The sequence below is a fragment of the Alosa alosa genome, chromosome 3 (assembly GCF_017589495.1).
Source record: "Alosa alosa isolate M-15738 ecotype Scorff River chromosome 3, AALO_Geno_1.1, whole genome shotgun sequence".
NCBI classification, from domain to species: domain Eukaryota; kingdom Metazoa; phylum Chordata; class Actinopteri; order Clupeiformes; family Clupeidae; genus Alosa; species Alosa alosa.
The window spans coordinates 8,207,427-8,228,942 of NC_063191.1; the positions used below are offsets into that span (position 1 = coordinate 8,207,427).

At 38.6% G+C, this 21,516-nt stretch overlaps 2 protein-coding genes across 2 annotated transcripts; both read right to left on the reverse strand.

The window, feature by feature from the left end:
* Positions 1-6,013: 6,013 nt before the first annotated feature.
* Positions 6,014-16,303, reverse strand: LOC125292323 (zinc finger protein 84-like). The gene is made up of 4 exons (XM_048239541.1): positions 16,284-16,303; positions 15,958-16,095; positions 10,666-11,377; positions 6,014-6,646 (listed from the first exon to the last, which is right to left on the reverse strand). Exons 1-4 carry the CDS (start codon positions 16,301-16,303, stop codon positions 6,014-6,016), a joined length of 1,503 nt encoding a protein of 500 aa, XP_048095498.1.
* An 11-nt stretch (positions 16,304-16,314) lies between these two features.
* LOC125292324 (zinc finger protein OZF-like) lies at positions 16,315-20,461 on the reverse strand. Its single transcript, XM_048239542.1, has 4 exons — positions 20,230-20,461; positions 19,495-20,096; positions 17,000-17,144; positions 16,315-16,961 (listed from the first exon to the last, which is right to left on the reverse strand). Exons 1-4 carry the CDS (start codon positions 20,459-20,461, stop codon positions 16,315-16,317), a joined length of 1,626 nt encoding a protein of 541 aa, XP_048095499.1.
* Positions 20,462-21,516: the final 1,055 nt, after the last annotated feature.

The window sequence follows — 21,516 nt, forward strand, 5'->3', positions numbered from 1 at the left end:
ATATTCAGTAGTACCAAATAATTAGGAAACATTCATAATTTGTATAGAAAACAAAAAGTGATAGTTCTCAAACCCACCCTGCAGATGTCTGGAGATATTAGACCTATGAGTAAAGACCTTACACTTTCATATCTGATTTAATCACCACCACGTCCTGTGGTGCTCCTCAACAACTACCCACAGGTAGGGCAATGTTATAGTTTCTGTCCAGTATGGGTCTTCAGGTGTTTCTTCAGATTACTCTATTGGCTGAAAATATTTCTACACTGGGAACAAAGGCTATTAACCCACTATGGATCCTGTGGCGTACCTTGATATGTGAGGATTTAACAAAGGCCTTTTCACACTGAGAGCACTGATGTGTGATGTTGGTGTTGACGAATGGTGAAATCCGAACTGGCCCTGGAACACTTGCCACATGTAGTACACTAATATGACTTTTCTACAAAATGTATTATTTGGTGTCTTTTAAGTAGACTTTTTAGACAAAAAGCCATTCCACATTGATAACACCGATGTGGCTTTTCCTCAGAGTGTATGACTTGATGGTTTGTGAGTTCTGATCTCCTCTTGAAACTCTTCCCACATGTAGTGCATTGATATGGTTTTTCTCCTCTGTGGATTCTCTGGTGACTATTGAGTTCCGAACTGGTCCTGAAACTCTTCCCACATGTGGTGCATTGATATGGTTTTTCTCCTGTGTGGATTCTCTGGTGTATCTTGAGAGCCGAATTGGTTGCAAATCTCTTTTCGCATGTAGTACACTGATATGGCTTTTCTCCAGTATGAATCATCTGATGATTTTTGAGATTATACATGTGACGAAACTTTTTTCCACACTGAGAACATTGATATGGCTTTTCCCCAGTATGGATCATCTCATGAGCCTTCAGATAAGATATTTGAGCAAAGGTTTTTTGACAATGAGAACACTGATGTGTTTTCTCTCCTTTGTGGATTTTCTGGTGTTGTCTGAGAGCAGCCTTTTGTCCAAATACCTTTCCACATTCAGAACACTGATATGTTTTCTCTCCTTTGTGGATTTTCTGGTGTTTTCTGAGATTAGACTTTTGTCCAAATACCTTTCCACATTCAGAACATTTAAATGGCTTTTCTCTAGTATGAATCATCTGATGCCTCTTGAGATTCCATTTATGAGTAAAGGCTTTTCCACATTGAGAACACTGATGTGGCTTTTCTCCAGTATGGATCATCTGATGTGTCTTGAGATGAAATTTAGAAGTAAAGGCTTTTCCACATTGAGAACACTGATGTGGCTTTTCTCCAGTATGGATCATCTGATGATCCTTGAGATCAGACGGTTGCTGATATGCAACAGCAGGGAGTTCATCAAACGTTGCCGAACACTGGAATTCATTCTGTTTCTCTCTAGTTGTCTGGCACCACAAGAGCTCATGACACTCTTTGTTTTGTTGTTCCTCAGAGTGCACGCTTTTGTTAGCATGGATCATTTGAATGTCTCCTACAACATAGAGATAAAGAAACTCGTTATCTGATTTTCAGAATATCTAAATCAGGCATTGTTGATATCATTATTTTACATCATAATACAAACTGTTTAGAATCTCACCTTTTGGAAAATAATCTGTGTGATTGTATTCCATTAAATCAGATATTTCTTCCTTTTTAATTTCCTCAGATGGTGACATGAATATTTCAGTCTTAGATTCATGATCCAGTCCAGGCTCTTCTTTCTGTTTCTGAGTTCTAAACAGATACTCTTGTAGGAAATCATCACATTCTTCTTCTTCACTCTCCTTCTTCACTGCAGTGAGCTCGTTTGATGATACAACAGGTCCTGCCATTTCAGACTTTGGTTCTTTTTGCAAAAGTATTCACATCAAAAATTCAAATAATGATAGCATCAGTGCATCCCAGTGTCTTCCTTAAAATGTGACTTCAATATTGAAGCCCAGTCTGTTGTGTTCATATAGTCCCTTTGTCTGCCCCATTAGCTTCTCAATTCAAAGCTAACCAATCAGCTGTAGGGGCTGGAATGCAAATAAGAATAACAAAGGATTGTGGGAGGGACTTCCATTTGAATGGTCGTTACTTGCACGTCTGATGGTCCACAGGTGGACATGGCCATAACTCAAATAGCACACACTCCACAAAGCAGGACAGTGGAGGTGGGGTGGAGGTGTGAACTGGTTGTGGTGGTGGGATGGTCAACTGAAGAAAACTTATATTCTAAAGTAGTTCCTTGATTATGATTGGCTGAAAACTTCTATTCCACCTGAATGCTTCATATACTGTATGTTTGCATGTACATACATGATGAGTAAGTTTCCCAATTACTGTAGTAAGTGTTCTAATTGTGTAACTTGCTATGAGGATAGAGGTAGCATTAACATTAAATGTGAGGCAGAATTCTAGACATTTACTGCACTTACAAATTAACACCCAAATGAAGGTTTACACTTGATATACAAGGATATAAGGATACAAGGAAGTTTATTGTCACATGCATATAGTTACTTGAAGTAAGAAATGCAGTGAAATTATGTCTGGTGTCAGCCTATTTGTGCATTAATGGGGGGGGGGGTAAAGAGTGCAGTAGAAGAGGGGTTTAGTAGATTAAGTGGCAAGGGCTGCATAAAAAAGGTGGGGGAGTATTGGGATTGGGTGGGGGCACCAACAAGGAGCACCCAAGAGCAACAGGGGCAAGGAAAAACTCCCTTACCAAGGAAGAAACCTTGGGCAGATCCACGGCTCAAGGGGCTAACCCAACTGCCAGGGGTCTTGGTGTGTATGTTGGGGGGATGACAGGGGAGATGGGATAGTGTGCTGTGTATGTGGGGAGAGGGCAGTGTGCAATATGTGTGTTGGGGAAGCTTCCTCATGAGACAAATGTGCTGTGTATTGGGGGGCAGGGGGCAGGGACTTGTTGGGGATGTGTGCAAGAAGCTTCCCTGATGAAACTGTATGATGTATGTATGTATGTGATGACAGTGATGACAGTGAAGATGTGTGTGTAGGGAGGGAGTGGAGCAGTGACTGTGTGTGTGTGTGTGTAGTGTGTAGGTGGGGTGATATCACCCAAAAATAGACCCTATGTTGATATAATGACTGTATGAGGGTACTGCTCAAGAAACGCAGGTTCTCTATTTGCATGTGACCTTTTCTAATGTGTTTTTTTCTCCTAGATATAAGCAGATATGTCATGTCTTGAACTTGAACTGTGTATGTTGGTGTAGGCAGAGTGTGTAATATCACAATTCCACCACAATTCCAGACATTTACCGTTTAGTTAAATCTGTAGACTTTTCTATTTGTATGTGGTTTGATTTGGCTGTTGAGTGTATAGTTTTGGTAGAATGTTTCCATGTTTATACAGTGCATAAGGAAAGTATTCACAGCGCTTCACTTTTTCCACATTATGTTGTTTCCGACTCTTTCATAGTGACCATTGGGTCCTTGTGAATATTTTCTGTATACACTGTATATTTTTAAGAATGCAATTTAAATTACTACTAATATACTTCCATGGCATCAGAGTGTCTCCCTTATGATGTGACTTCAATATTCCAACTCCACTCTGTGGTGCTAATATGATACTCCCTGTACCATTAGCCTCCTGGATTCACACCTAACCAATCAGCTGCAGGGGCTATTAGAATGCAAATCATAAAGACAAAGGACCATGAGAACACATTCCATAGGCATGAGCACTCTTAACGCATGTGATGGGTCTCATAGTCTAGTCATTTTATGAAAAAAGGTTGAACAAATTGCAACAGAAGCAAACTTAACTGATTTTGTATCCTCAATATCTCCTGAGTAAGGGAAAAAAAGCCCCGAAGAATCCCAATAGGGGAAAGTTTAGAAAAAGACCTAAATATGCCCTATGCGCCTATTCAGTATTTTTCTCACGCGAATAGGGGGAAAAAAAATTAGCCTTCACATATCACTTTGAAAATGACTGAGTTGATTACTTACATCAAGACAAACAAAAAATGTATTATATGTATTACAACTTTTTGTTTTTGTTTGTTAACATGGGCAAACAGGGCATAATGTAATTACGTATAGCTTATTTGTATAAATACCACAACAGAGCTAATAGTCAGGCAAAGTAAGGTCTGACCCAAAACTAATTGCAACAGAATTTATTTTCACATTTTTATATTTCAATTGGTGATCTAAACACCATAGTAAAAGACCATGAAAATCCAGTTGGTGGAAATATGCTAAAAGGAGGGTTGTTTAATGCATTATTCTTCAGCAAATACTGACAAAACTGTAATTAGAATGTTGTAGAATACACATTCTAAAAAATATCTGACCCCATCTAACTTGACATGGAATTTTAGAATCTTGCATTGTTGAGGAACATTCTTTTATTTTCAAAGAGTGAATTTCTTTGGCTTATTTCAGACTGATTTGTTGCAAAATTGGGGTCTATTTTTACATGTTGGCCCTTTGAATCAATGGAAATGGTTGTTGACTCTTTAAATAGAGCCAGTGTGTTTTTGCATATAAGTATTCCACAATGTTCAAGCTGTACAAACACATAGTTAAGCATTATTCAGCCTAGGAAAGTGGTTTTGGTGTTTAATCTGATTTAGAGGTCACTGAAACATATACAGTATATCACACTAAAGTATCAGTCCATCATTTTCCAAGACTTTTCTAAACTTTCCCCTATTGGGATTCTTCCAGGCTTTTCCCCCCTTAATCAGGACATATTGAGGATACATAATCAGTTAAGTTTTCTTCGGTTGCAATTTGTTCAACGTTGACCCCTAATTTGGCTTAAAATGACTTGACTACTCAGTGGCTTGGCCATACCCCAAACTGGACAAACACAAAGGGTCAATGGTGGTCAATTGGAGGTGGGAACTTAAAGAGTACAAGGGTTGGTCAACTGAAGAAAACCTCCCATCTTTCTGAATACATTCCATTCCATGCCATACCATTCCATACCATACCATTCCATAGTTGTCTGGCAAGAGCAATTATTACACTCTTTGTTTTTTGTTTTGTTTACTGTACAACAATACTGTTTTTGTTGTGTGTATTTATATTTAAGATATTGTTTTAATGAATATGGTTTATTATTTCTACTAACAAAAAAATATGTATATTTCTGTAAGGGTAGCCCACTGTTTGATAGCATATGTGCTGCCTGTAGGCAGCCAATCTGGACCATTATATTTACTTAAGTATGGCAGCATAAAGACAGACATGGACATAAAAGTTAGGGCTGTGGCAATACCATGCCAATGATTTAATGATTCCATCAATGTACAAAAATAACATAGAAGCAACATTAAGAAAAATGAAAATGCATCCATTCCAATATTAATATATGCTCATCCAGTAGTACCACATAATTAGGAAACATTCATGTAATTTGTATAGAAAACAAAAAGTGATAGTTCTCAAACCCACCCTGCAGATGTCTGTAGATATTAGACCTATGAATAAAGACCTTTCACTTTCATATCTGATTTAATCACCACCAAGTCCTGTGGTGCTCCTCAACAACTACCTGTCCAGTATGGGTCTTAAGGTGTTTCTTCAGATTACTCTATTGGCTGAAAGTATTTCTATACTGAGAACAAAGGCTTTAAAACAACTATGGATCCTGTGGTGTACCTTGAGATGTGAGGATTTAACAAAGAAATAAGGAAGCAGGCTCAACACCCTACAGCACTTCAACTGGGTGCTTAAACTTTCTTCATAATAAATCAAAGACTTTGTAGAATCAATAAAGCAAGCACTCAACAGTTTTGTTTACTTTTTGATTGCCTGCTGATGCCCTTCCTCAGTGTGAAAAACGGTAATTTCCATTCCATTCCAATGGAAATTGCCATTTTTCACACTGAAGAAGGGTTTGTGAGGCAATTAAAAAGTTTAATTAAAAGGTTTTAACAAATGCCTTTTCACACACAACATCACACATCAGCACTGATGTGTGATGTTGGTGTTGACGAATGGGGAAACCTGAACTGGTCCTGGAACACTTGCCACATGTAGGCCTAGTACACTAATATGACTTTTCTACAAAATGTTTCATTTGGTGTCTTCTAAGTAGACTTTTTAAACAAAAAGCCATTCCACATTGATAACACCGATGTGGCTTTTCCTCAGAGTGTATGACTTGATGGTTGGTGAGTTGTGATCTCCTCTTGAAACTCTTCCCACATGTAGTGCATTGATATGTTTTTTCTCCTCTGTGGATTCTCTGGTGACTATTGAGGTCCGAACTGGTACTGAAACTCTCCCCACATGTAGTGCATTGATATGTTTTTTCTCCTGTGTGGATTCTCTGATGTTTCTTGAGAGACGAATTGGTTCTGAATCTCTTTTCACATGTAGTACACTGATATGGCTTTTCTCCAGTATGGATCAATTGATGCTTCTTGAGAGCAGACATGGTACGAGAGGTTTTTCCACATTGAGGACACTGATGTGGTTTTTCTCCAGTATGAATCATCTGATGATTTTTGAGCGTAGACTTAAACTTTTTTCCACACTGAGAACATTGATGTGGCTTTTCCCCAGTATGGATCATCTCATGAACCTTCAGGACAGATATTTTAGCAAAGTTTTTTTGACATTGAGAACACTGATGTGTTTTCTCTCCTTTGTGGATTTTCTGGTGTTTTCTGAGAGCAGACTTTTGTCCAAATACAACAGCAGGGAGTTCATCCAACGTTCCCGAACACTGGAATTCATGCTGTTTCTCTCTAGTTGTCTGGCAAGAGGGATTATTACTCTCTTTGTTTTGCTGTTCCTCAGAGTGCACGCTTTTGTTAGCATGGATCATTTGAATGTTTCCTACAACATTAGAGATAAAGAAACTCGTTATGTGATTTTCAGAATATCTAAATCTGGCGTTGTTGATATAGTGTCACTTTGTAATTATTATCATTATTTTAAATCAAAATACAAACTCTTTAGAATCTCACCTTTTGGAAAAGAATCTGTGTGATTGTATTCCATCAAATCAGATATTTCTTCCTTTTTAATTTCCTCAGATGGTGACATGAATATTTCAGTCTTAGATTCATGATCCAGTCCAGGCTCTTCTTTCTGTTTCTGAGTTCTAAACAGATACTCTTGTAGGAAATCATCACATTCTTCTTCTTCACTCTCCTTCTTCACTGCTGTGAGCTGGTCTGATGATCCAACAGGTCCTGCCATTTCAGACTTTGGTTCTTTTTTGCAAAAGTACACTATTCACATCAAAAAGTCCTTAAATACAATTAGAAATGGGCAATTATTTATAGTATCAGTGCATCCCAATGTCTTCCTTAAAATGTGACGTAAATTTTGAGTCCCCAGTGTGTTGTGTTCATATAGTCCCTTTGTCTGCCCCAATAGCTACTAGGATCTAAAGCTAACCAATCAGCTGTAGGGGCTGGAATGCAAATAAGAATAACAAAGGATTGTGGGAGGGACTTCCATTTGAATGGTCGTTACTTGCACGTCTGATGATCCACAGGTGGGCATGGCCATAACTCAAATAGCACACACTCCACAAAGCTGGACAGTGGAGGTGTGAACTGGTTGTGGTGGTGGGATGGTCAACTGAAGGAAACTTATATTCTAAAATGGGTAGTGACTTGATTATGATTGGCTGAAAACTTCTATTTCACCTGAATGTTTCATATACTGTATGTCTGCATGTACATACATGATGAGTAAGTTTCCCAATTACTGTAGTAAGTGTTCTAATTGTGTAACTTGCTATGAGGATAGAGGTAGCATTAACATTAAATGTGAGGCAGAGTGTTATGTCTGCACCAGAATTCTAGACATTTACTGCACTTACAAATTAACACCCAAATGAAGGTTTACACTTGATATCACCCAAAAATAGACCCTATGTTGATATAATGACTGTGTGAGGGTACTGCTCAAGAAACGCAGGTTCTCTATTGCATGTGACCTTTTCTAATGTGTTTTTTTCTCCTAGATATAAGTAGATATAACATGTCTTGAACTGGAACTGTGTATGTTGGTGTAGGCAGAGTGTGTAATATCACAATTCTACCACAATTCCAGACATTTACCGTTTAGTTAAATCTGTAGACTTTTCTATTTGTATGTGGTTTGATTTGGCTGTTGAGTGTATAGTTTTGGTAGAATGTTTCCATGTTTATACAGTGCATAAGGAAAGTATTCACAGCACTTCACTTTTTCCACATTATGTTGTTTCGGACTCATCTTAAAATGGATTCAATTATTATTATTTTTCTCACCAATCTACACACAATACTCGAACACCCTCTTAAAAGCAAGGGTTTGGAAATGTATATCTAAGGACTGATATATCCCATTCACATAAGTATTCACACCCTAAGTATTGACACTTGCCATTAAGCCAGGGGTGGGCAAATATTCCTGCGATAGAGACGACGTTGGTTAGCTTTACTGCAAACTGCTTTTAAGTCCCCTTAGATAACGTTTACAATGTCAATGTCAAAACATCATGTTAAATAGAGATAATATCATGTTAAACTAAGTTAACTCTTAGTTATCTCTTTTGCAGCAGATCTAACGTGAACATTATGCAATCCATTTAATTGGGAACGCGTCTGCACTCACGAGAGGGAGAGAGAGCCGCAGGTTCCAGCTGGCTTGTGATTGTTGAAAATTGATATCTCCTTCTTATAAGAACGTTTTAAAAGGAAATCATGAAGGCAACAGTAGTTCCCACTACTGACCATTTAAAAACTGTGAGAGGGCCCAGCCGTAGGTACAGCACTAGCCACAGCGGAGCAGGCAGACGATCATTGAGAAATAAACGTGAATTAAAGCGACTGTCTTAAAGCGACAGTGCACAATTTATACATTTGTTAAACAGCATACAATTAGCAGTATTTTTAAAACAAATTAGCAGTATTTTAAAACAAATACTTTTCATACTAAATTATAGGCTATAAAAAATGTATTTTTTTATGCGTGTGTCGGGGGGCGGGGGGAGTGGTTGTGCGGCCCGCCGGCCAATTTTCAAAACCCAATGTGGCCCTTGAGCCAAAAAGTTTGCCCACCCCTGCATTAAGCTCTGGTGCATCCTACTTCTATCAGTGAGATGTAGAGTTCCTTTGAGAAGATGAGAGATGTGTAATTGAATTGTACTTGAATTTCCCCTGGGGATTAATAAAGTATCTATCTATCTATCTAAAGCAGAAGGACAAACATCAGTGCAGCTCAGTGCCTGGTTTCTTCCACACACGCAGTTGGGAATTGTGGCCAAATATTTCAGTCTATGTTTCATTAGACCAGAATATTTTACTTTTCATGGTCTGAGAGTCATTCAGGTTTTTGTCACTCCTGGCAAAAATGGTTTCCATCTGTCCACTCTACCATAAAGGCCTGATTGGTGGAGAGCTGCACTGATGTTAGTCCTTCTTTACGCTTCTCTCATCTTCTCAAAGGAACTCCAGATCTCATTCATAGTGACCATTGGGTCCCTAGTGAATATTTTCTGTATACACTGTATATTTTTAAGAATGCAATATAAATTACTACTAATATACTTCCATGGCATCAGAGTGTCTCCCTTAAGATGTGACTTCAATATTCCAACTCCACTCTGTGGTGCTAATATGATACTTCCTGTACCATTAGCCTCCTGGATTCACACCTAACCAATCAGCTGCAGGGGCTATTAGAATGCAAATCATAAAGACAAAGGACCATGAGAACACATTCCATATGCATGAGCACTCTTTACGCATCTGATGGGGCTCAGTGGCTTGGCCATACCCCAAACTGGACAAACACAAAGGGGTCAATTGGAGGTGGGAATTTAAAGATTACAAGGGATGGTCAAATAAAGAAAACCTCCAATCTTTCTGAACACATTCCATACTGTATTTGTTGAGTGTATTTATATTTAAGATATTGTTTTAATTAATATGGTTTATTATTTCTACTAACAAAAAATATGTATATTTCTGTAAATGTACCCCACTGTTTGATAGCACATATGCAGCTTGCAGCTAATCTGGACCATTATATTTACTGAAGTATGGCAGCATACAGACAGACATGGACATAAAGGTTTAGGGCTGTGGCAATAGCGTGCCAATGATTTAATGACTCCATCAATGTACAAAAGTGCAATAACATAGAAGCAGCATTAAGAAAATTCAAATGCACCCCAATATCAATATCCAGTAGTACCACATAATTAGGAAACATTCATAATTTGTATAGAAAACAAAAAGTGATAGATCTCAAACCCACCCTGCAGATGTCTGGAGATATTAGACCTATGAGTAAAGACCTTATACACTTTCATATCTGATTTAATCACCACCAAGTCCTGTGGTGCTCCTCAACAACTACCCACAGGTAGGGCAATGTTATAGTTTCTGTCCAGTATGGGTCTTCAGGTGTTTCTTCAGATTACTCTATTGGCTGAAAATATTTCTACACTGAGAACAAAGGCTATTAACCCACTATGGAGCCTGTGGCGTACCTTGATATGTGAGGATTTAACAAAGGCCTTTTCACACTGAGAGCACTGATGTGTGATGTTGGTGTTGATGAATGGTGAAATCCGAACTGGCCCTGGAACACTTGCCACATGTAGTACACCAATATGACTTTTCTACAAAATGTATTATTTGGTGTCTTTTAAGTAGACTTTTTAGACAAAAAGCCACTCCACATTGATAACACCGAGTGTATGACTTGATGGTTTGTGAGTTCTGATCTCCTCTTGAAACTCTTCCCACATGTAGTGCATTGATATGGTTTTTCTCCTCTGTGGATTCTCTGGTGTATCTTGAGAGCCGAATTGGTTGCGAATCTCTTTTCGCATGTAGTACACTGATATGGCTTTTCTCCAGTATGAATCATCTGATGATTTTTGAGATTATACATTTGACGAAACTTTTTTCCACACTGAGAACATTGATGTGGCTTTTCCCCAGTATGGATCATCTCATGAGCCTTCAGATTAGATATTTGAGCAAAGGTTTTTTGACATTGAGAACACTGATGTGTTTTCTCTCCTTTGTGGATTTTCTGGTGTTGTCTGAGAGCAGACTTTTGTCCAAATACCTTTCCACATTCAGAACACTGATGTGTTTTCTCTCCTTTATGGATTTTCTGGTGTTTTCTGAGATTAGACTTTTGTCCAAATACCTTTCCACATTCAGAACATTTAAATGGCTTTTCTCTAGTATGAATCATCTGATGCCTCTTGAGATTCCATTTATGAGTAAAGGCTTTTCCACATTGAGAACACTGATGTGGCTTTTCTCCAGTATGGATCATCTGATGTGTCTTGAGATGAAATTTATAAGTAAAGGCTTTTCCACATTGAGAACACTGATGTGGCTTTTCTACAGTATGGATCATCTGATGATCCTTGAGATCAGACAGTTGCTGATATGCAACAGTAGGGAGTTCATCAAACGTTGCCGAACACTGGAATTCATTCTGTTTCTCTCTAGTTGTCTGGCACCACAAGAGCTCATGACACTCTTTGTTTTGTTGTTCCTCAGAGTGCACGCTTTTGTTAGCATGGATCATTTGAATGTCTCCTACAACATTAGAGATAAAGAAACTCGTTATCTGATTTTCAGAATATCTAAATCAGGCATTGTTGATATAGTGTCACTTTGTAATTATTATCATTATTTTAAATCATAATACAAACTGTTTAGAATCTCACCTTTTGGAAAAGGATCTATGTGATTGTATTCCATTAAATCAGATATTTCTTCCTTTTTAATTTCCTCAGATGGTGACATGAACATTTCAGTCTTAGATTCATGATCCAGTCCAGGCTCTTCTTTCTGTTTCTGAGTTCTAAACAGATACTCTTGTAGGAAATCATCACATTCTTCTTCTTCACTCTCCTTCTTCACTGCTGTGAGCTGGTCTGATGATCCAACAGGTCCTGCCATTTCAGACTTTGGTTCTTTTTGCAAAAGTATTCAAATCAACAATTCAAATAATGATAGCATCAGTGCATCCCAATGTCTTCCTTAAAATGTGACTTAAATTTTGAGGCCCCAGTGTGTTGTGTTCATATAGTCCCTTTGTCTGCCCCAATAGCTACTAGGATCTAAAGCTAACCAATCAGCTGCTGGAATGCAAATAAGAATAACAAAGGATTGTGGGAGGGACTTCCATTTGAATGGCCGTTACTTGCACGTCTGATGGTCCACAGGTGGGCATGGCCATAACTCAAATAGCACACACTCCACAAAGCAGGACAGTGGAGGTGGGGTGGAGGTGTGAACTGGTTGTGGTGGTGGGATGGTCAACTGAAGAAAACTTATATTCTAAAATGGGTAGTTCCTTGATTATGATTGGCTGAAAACTTCTATTCCACCTGAATGCTTCATATACTGTATGTTTGCATGTACATACATGATGAGTGTGTATAAGTTTCCCAATTACTGTAGTAAGTGTTCTAATTGTGTAACTTGCTATGAGGATAGAGGTAGTATTAACATTAAATGTGAGGCAGTGAAGATGTGTGTGTGGGCGGGAGGGGAGTGGAGCAGTGACTGTGTGTGTGTGTGTGTAGTGTGTAGGTGGGGTGATATCACCCAAAAATAGACCCTATGTTGATATAATGACTGTGTGAGGGTACTGCTCAAGAAACGCAGGTTCTCTATTGCATGTGACCTTTTCTAATGTGTTTTTTTCTCCTAGATATAAGTAGATATAACATGTCTTGAACTTGAACTGTGTATGTTGGTGTAGGCAGAGTGTGTAATATCACAATTCCACCACAATTCCAGACATTTACCGTTAAACATTTATAGTTAAATCTGTAGACTTTTCTATTTGTATGTGGTTTGATTTGGCTGTTGAGTGTATAGTTTTGGTAGAATGTTTCCATGTTTATACAGTGCATAAGGAAAGTATTCACATCGCTTCACTTTTTCCACATTATGTTGTTTCAGACTCATCTTAAAATGGATTCAATTATTAATATTTTTCTCACCAATCTACACACAATACTCCAACACCCTCTAAAAAGCAAGGGTTTGGAAATGAATATCTAAGGACTGATATATCCCATTCACATAAGTATTCACACCCTAAGTGTTGACACTTGCCATTAAGCTCTGGTGCATCCTACTTCTATCCGTGAGATCTAGAGTTCCTTTGAGAAGATGAGAGCAGTGTAAAGCAGAAGGACAAACATCAGTGCAGCTCAGTGTCTGGTTTCTTCCACACACGCAGTTGGGAATTGTGGCCAAATATTTCAGTCTATGTTTCATTAGACCAGAATATTTTACTTTTCATGGTCTGGGAGTCATTCAGGTTTTTTGTCAAACTCCTGGCAAAAATGTCTTCCATCTGTCCACTCTACCATAAAGGCCTGATTGGTGGAGAGCTGCACTGATGTTAGTCCTTCTTTACGCTTCACGCTTGTTTTCCACATTCAGAGACTACTCAGTGGCTTGGCCATACCCCAAACTGGACAAACACAAAGGGGTCAATGGGGGTCAATTGGAGGTGGGAATTTAAAGAGTACAAGGGTTGGTCAAATGAAGAAAACCTCCCATCTTTCTGAACATATTCCATACTGCATTTGTTGGGTGTATTTAAATTGTAAGATATATATTTTACATTTTTAATTAATATGGTTTATTATATCTACTAACAAAAACAATGTATATTTCTTTAAGTGTAGCCCACTGTTTGATAGCATATGTGCTGCCTGTAGGCAGCCAATCTGGACCATTCTATATACTTAAGTATGGCAGCATAAAGACAGACATGGACATAAAGGTTTAGGGCTGTGGCAAGACCATGCCAATGATTTAATGACTCCATCAATGTACAAAAGGGCAATAACATAGAAAATTAAAATGCATCCCAATATCAATATCCAGTAGTACCACATAATTAGGAAATGTTCATAATTTGTATAGAAAACAAAAAAGTGATAGTTCTCAAACCCACCCATCAGATATCTGTTCATATTAGACCTATGAGTGAAGACCTTATACACTTTCAACTTTGATTTGCTCAGTACCAAGTTCTGTGGTACTCTTCATATTGCCCACATGTAGGGCAATGTTACAGATTCTGTCCAATATGGCTCTTTAGAGAACATCTCCTCTCATAGCACCACTTACAACAAGTCTTGCTGATCCTAGCACTCACCAGCCGTCTTGAACTGACACCTATCTGTTAAAAACAGCACTCACTGATACACTTATTCTTACTATACTCTACCGTTTTTTTAAATTGTCCTAAAATTGTTGAGATTGCTTTAAAACTGTTTACCATGTTGTTAGTCGCTTTAGCTAAAAATGCGTCAGCCAAATGTAATGTAATGTAATGTTTATTTATCCCAATTAGTGGAACACACACAGTGAGGTGAACAGTGATGCCAGTAACTATTAGTTAGTCTATTTTGACCACTTTTTTCAGTAACGAGTAATCTAACGCGCTACTATTTACAAACCAGTAATCAGATTAAAGTTACTTATCTAAGTTACTGTGCGTTACTATTTTTGTAATTTTCCTTAATAAAAAGATATATTCTTTGCTTTCTTCTTGTCTTGGGGATTAATGTCATGTAGGCTATGCTCACGTTTTCAGCATGAGCACAATTCACGTGTAAAACCACGTAGTGATACAAACGTAAACAATGGAGGGAGACAGAGAGATGCACATTTCATCAGTCATTACTTTGAGTTTGTGTCAGCTAAACATGACAACATTAAGGTACATTGTACATTCTGTGCTGGCGACAAAGTGCTGTCTAGCTAGACATCCCAAGTCTCCCGAAGTTTTAGGAGTCTCCCACATATTGATAGCGGCTTGACGCCCGCAAATTACATAAAATCTCCTAGAACCTAGAGCGAACAAGAGCATGCAAGCCAGACCGGACTTCAAATCGCGTGTGCATCTGAGTTTAACACGCACACAACGGAGAGGGAGAGAGAGAGGAGTGGTGCGTTTGTGCCTGAAGCATCCAAGATAGAGAGCATCCTGGTCTGTTTGGCTAAATCAACCAATCAGTTTTCAGTGTAAGTGTGCTTATATCTCTTTTCTCCCAAACTTAATTAATCAGTTCAGTCAGTGTATCTAGAAACAGAAGCGTCATGGCAGCGTCAGTGCCCCTCAAAAAGGAACATTTAAGACCCATTTCACATCAGACTACACAAAAGTGTACCCAATTGTCTCAAAAGATAAAACATAATGATAGTCTTGCACACTGAACTGTTTGTAACAGCGACTTTAGCATTGCTCACGGCGGGTTAAATGATTGCAAAATACTTGTTGAGGTGAGTTTAACAAGTGTAATTTAATTTGCATATTACTCAGGCCTATACAAGATGGCTAGTTGCCAAGGCTACATGAAAAACAAATCTACAAATATCTACATATTTTACTATAACAATTTCTATCAATAGGCCCTTATTTGGTGTACTTAGACATTATTGAACAAACATCTGAATTTCAGTATCTAAGTAGGTTAGGTTGGGATGTCTGCTATACATTGCTGTTAAAATGCACTTCCAGTATAGTGAGTATTGGCAAAACTGGTTATCATTTTTATGTTGAGGCGGTGGGGGTGTTGTCGGCAGCTGCTGAAAGTAACTAATAAAGTAACTTGTAATCTAACTTAGTTACTTTTAAAATCAAGTAATCAGTAAAGTAACTAAGTTACTTTTTAAAGGAGTAATCAGTAATCAGATTACTTTTTCAAGGTAACTGTGGCAACACTGGAGGTGAAGCACACACTAACCCAGAGCAGTGAGCTGCCTGCTACAGGGCTCGGGGAGCAGTGAGGGGTTAGGTGCCTTGCTCAAGGACACTTCAGCCGTGGATGTGAGCAGGGGAGAGCAGTGCTCAACCACTTCCGCTGCCCACATTTTTCATACTGAGTGGGGGATCGAACCGGCAACCCTTCGGTTACAAGCCCGAAGCCCTAACCAGTAGGCCATGCCTTTTCCCCACAATGGATCGTTGAGATGAGAGGATTTAGTAAAGGCCTTTCCACACTGAGAACACTGATGTGTCTTTTCCCCAGCATGAACAAATTGATGAATGGTGAGATTCAAACTGGTCCTGGGACACTTGCCAAATACTGATATGGCATGTTTTTTCTCATGTATGAATTTCCTGGTGAGAGTAGATAGATGTGTAAAGGCCTTTCCACACCGAGAACACCGATGTATTCTTTCTCCAGAATGGCTCCTCTGATGTGCCTTGAGATAAGAGTTGAGGAAAGGCTTTTCCACACAGAACACTGATGTGACTTGTCTCCTGTATGTGTCATCTGACTCGCTGGCTTGCTAGTTTTGTGGTACTCTTGAACATCTACCCACATTTATGGCAAAGTTACGGATTCTGCCCATAATGGATCTTCTGGTGTTTCTTCATATTAACCTTTTGGGTAAAGGTCTTTCCACAGTGAGAACACTGATATGGCTTTTCTCCAGTATGGATCATCTCATGTGCCTTCAGATTAGATATTTGAGCAAAGGTTTTTTGACATTGAGAACACTGATGGGTTTTTTCACCTGTGTGGCTTATCTGGTGTGTTCTTAGAGCAGACTTTTGTCCAAATGCCATTCCACATTCAGAACACTCATGTGGCTTTTCTCCTGTGTGAATTCTCTGGTGTTCTCTGAGATTACACTTTTGAATAAATACCTTTCCACATTCAGAACACTCATGTGGCCTTTCTCCGGTATGGATCCTCTGATGTATCTTGAGATAAGCCTTTCGAGCAAAATATTTTCCACACTGAGAACACTGATGTGGCTTTTCTCCAGAATGAATCCTTTGATGCTTCTTGAGATCAGACATTTGACCAAAGTGTTTTCCACATTCAGAACACTGATGTGGCTTTCCTCCAATATGGATCATCTGATGCTTCATGAGATTATACTTTCTGCTATAGGTTTTTCCACATTCAGAACACTGATGTGGCTTTTCTCCGGTATGGATCATTTGATGATCCTTGAGATCAGACAGTTGCTTTCCTCCAATATGGATCATCTGATGCTTCATGAGATTATACTTTCTGCTATAGGTTTTCCACATTCAGAACACTCATGTGGCTTTTCTCCAGAATGAATCCTTTGATGCTTCTTGAGATCAGACATTTGACCAAAGTGTTTTCCACATTCAGAACACTGATGTGGCTTTCCTCCAATATGGATCATCTGATGCTTCATGAGATTATACTTTCTGCTATAGGTTTTCCACATTCAGAACACTGATGTGGCTTTCCTCCAATATGGATCATCTGATGCTTCATGAGATTATACTTTCTGCTATAGGTTTTCCACATTCAGAACACTGATGTGGCTTTCCTCCAATATGGATCATCTGATGCTTCATGAGATTATACTTTCTGCTATAGGTTTTCCACATTCAGAACACTGATGTGGCTTTTCTCCTGTGTGAATTCTCTGGTGTTCTCTGAGATTACACTTTTGAATAAATACCTTTCCACATTCAGAACACTGATGTGGCATGTGACCTTTTCTAATGTGTTTTTTTCTCCTAGATATAAGTAGATATGACATGTCTTGAACTTCAATTGTGTATGTTGGTGTGGCAGAGTGTGTAATATCACAATTCCACCACAATTCCAGACATTTACCGTTTAGTTAAATCTGTAGACTTTTCTATTTGTATGTGGTTTGATTTGGCTGTTGAGTGTATAGTTTTGGTAGAATGTTTCCATGTTTATACAGTGCATAAGGAAAGTATTCACATCGCTTCACTTTTTCCACATTTTGTTGTTTCAGACTCATCTTAAAATGGATGTAATTCTTATTATTTTTCTCACCAATCTACACACAATACTCCAATACCCTCTAAAAAGCAAGGGTTTTGAAATGTATATCTAAAGACTGATATATCCCATTCACATAAGTATTCACACCCTAAGTATTGACACTTGCCATTAAGCTCTGGTGCATCCTACTTCTATCAGTGAGATCTAGAGTTCCTTTGAGAAGATGAGAGCAGTGTAAAGCAGAAGGACAAACATCAGTGCAGCTCAGTGTCTGGTTTCTTCCACACACGCAGTTGGGAATTGTGGCCAAATATTTCAGTCTATGTTTCATTAGACCAGAATATTTTACTTTTCATGGTCTGGGAGTCATTCAGGTTTTTTGTCAAACTCCTGGCAAAAATGGTTTCCATCTGTCCACTCTACCATAAAGGCCTGATTGGTGGAGAGCTGCACTGATGTTAGTCCTTCTTTACGCTTCTCTCATCCTCTCAAAGGAACTCCAGATCTCATTCATAGTGACCATTGGGTCCCTAGTGAATATTTTCTGTATACACTGTATATTTTTAAGAATGCAATATAAATTACTACTAATATACTTCCATGGCATCAGAGTGTCTCCCTTAAGATGTGACTTCAATATTCCAACTCCACTCTGTGGTGCTAATATGATACTCCCTGTACCATTAGCCTCCTGGATTCACACCTAACCAATCAGCTGCAGGGGCTATTAGAATGCAAATCATAAAGACAAAGGACCATGAGAACACATTCCATATGCATGAGCACTCTTTACGCATGTGATGGGGCTCAGTGGCTTGGCCATACCCCAAACTGGACAAACACAAAGGGGTCAATTGGAGGTGGGAACTTAAAGATTACAAGGGTTGGTCAAATAAAGAAAACCTCCAATCTTTCTGAACACATTCCATACTGTATTTGTTGTGTGTATTTATATTTAAAATTTTGCTTTAATTAATATGGTTTATTATTTCTACTAACAAAAATATGTATATTTCTGTAAGTGCACCCCACTGTTTGATAGCACATATGCAGCTTGCAGCTAATCTGGACCATTATATTTACTGAAGTATGGCAGCATACAGACAGACATGGACATAAAGGTTTAGGGCTGTGGCAATACCATGCCAATGATTTAATGACTCCATCAATGTACAAAAGGGCAATAACATAGAAGCAACATTAAGAAAATTAAATTGCACCCAAATATCAATATCCAGCAGTACCACATAATTAGGAAACATTCATATTTGTATATTTGTATAGAAAACAAAAAGTGATAGTTCTCAAACCCACCCTGCAGATGTCTTGAGATATTAGACCTATGAGTAAAGACCTTACACTTTCATATCTGATTTAATCGCTACCAAGTCCTTTGGTGCTCCTCAACAACTACCCACAGGTAGGACAATGTTATAGTTTCTGTCCAGTATGGGTCTTCAGGTGTTTCTTCAGATTACTCTATTGGCTGAAAATATTTCTACACTAAGAACAAAGGCCATTAACCCACTATGGATCCTGTGGTGTACCTTCAGATGTGAGGATTTAACAAAGGCCTTTTCACACTGAGAGCACTGATGTGTGATGTTGGTGTTGATGAATGGTGAAGTCCGGGAACACTTGCCACATGTAGTACACTAATATGACTTTTCTACTAAATGTATTATTTGGTGTCTTTTAAGTAGACGTTTTAAACAAAAAGCCATTCCACATTGATAACACCGATGTGGCTTTTCCTTAGAGTGTATGACTTGATGGTTTGTGAGTTCTGATCTCCTCCTGAAACTCTTCCCACATGTAGTGCATTGATATGGTTTTTCTCCTCTGTGGATTCTCTGGTGACTATTGAGATCCGAACTGGTCCTGAAACTCTTCCCACATGTAGTGCATTGATATGGTTTTTCTCCTGTGTGGATTCTCTGGTGTATCTTGAGAGCCGAATTGGTTGTGAATCTCTTTTCGCATGTAGTACACTGATATGGCTTTTCTCCAGTATGAATCATCTGATGATTTTTGAGCGTAGACTTATGAGTAAACTTTTTTCCACACTGAGAACATTGATGTGGCTTTTCCCCAGTATGGATCATCTCATGAACCTTCAGGACAGATATTTTAGCAAAGGTTTTTTGACATTGAGAACACTGATGTGTTTTCTCTCCTTTGTGGATTTTCTGGTGTTTTCTGAGAGCAGACTTTTGTCCAAATACAACAGCAGGGAGTTCATCCAACGTTCCCGAACACTGGAATTCATGCTGTTTCTCTCTAGTTGTCTGGCAAGAGCGATTATTACTCTCTTTGTTTTGCTGTTCCTCAGAGTGCACGCTTTTGTTAGCATGGATCATTTGAATGTCTCCTACAGCATTAGAGATAAAGAAACTCGTTATGTGATTTTCAGAATATCTAAATCAGGCGTTGTTGATATAGTGTCACTTTGTAATTATCATTATTTTAAATCATAATCATAATACAAACTGTTGAAATCTCACCTTTTGGAAAAGGATCTATGTGATTGTATTCCATTAAATCAGATATTTCTTCCTTTTTAATTTCCTCAGATGGTGACATGAATATTTCAGTCTTAGATTCATGATCCAGTCCAGGCTCTTCTTTCTGTTTCTGAGTTCTAAACAGATACTCTTGTAGGAAATCACATTCTTCTTCTTCACTCTCCTTCTTCACTGCTGTGAGCTGGTCTGATGATCCAACAGGTCCTGCCATTTCAGACTTTGGTTCTTTTTGCAAAAGTACACTATTCACATCAAAAAGTCCTTAAATACAAGAATAAATGGGCAAATATTTATAGTATCAGTGCATCCCAATGTCTTCCTTAAAATGTGACTTAAATTTTGAGTCCCCAGTGTGTTGTGTTCATATAGTCCCTTTGTCTGCCCCAATAGCTACTAGGATCTAAAGCTAACCAATCAGCTGCAGGGAGCGGAATGCAAATAAGAATAATAAAGGATTGTGGGAGGGACTTCCATTTGAATGGTCGTTACTTGCACGTCTGATGGTCCACAGGTGGACATGACCAGCATGAATAGCACACACTCCACAAAGGAGGACAGGTGGGGGTGGGGTGGAGGTGTGAACTGGTTGTGGTGTGATGGTAAACTGAAGAAAACTTATATTCCACCTGAATGCTTCATATACTGTATGTGTGTTTGCATGTACATAAATGATGAGTATTAAGGTTTTTCATGTGACGTATTCTTGGTCCTTGCCTGGTAGGCAAGGGACATGTTGAACCTATTGAACGTCGTTGTCTGCAGCTGCCTCTCGGTAGGCTACATCTCTGTATTTCAGCAATGTCAACATTTCAGGTACCAATAAAGGAGATGATACGTTATCCCATTGTTCAATATTTGATAGCCTGTCACAGAAACATTATTTCGCTAAAATCGCCCTGATTTCGTGCATTGATCTGTAAGGAGAACCGGCAAAGATGTAACCTAACTTTTTTTCTCTGTTCAAAACTCAGTTTACACAAAGATGATAGACTTTCTTAGAAGCTGTGAAATTTGGCCAGAAAGCAGTCATACATGTCTTCCCTCTGAAAGTTGACACAAAATTAAACAATATTTGATCATTTAACTTAAACTGAACAGCGACAGGTTTTGTCAGTGATTGCATATTTAATATGTTTCATACACGTTTCGACACTACATTTCGGTCGTTGCTTTTACCTTACCGAAACCCTACGCATGCCTGTTATGTATCCACAGCTGCCTGCCTGCAGCCTTCTTCCAAAACGCCAAAGCTGCTTGCTGTCAGAT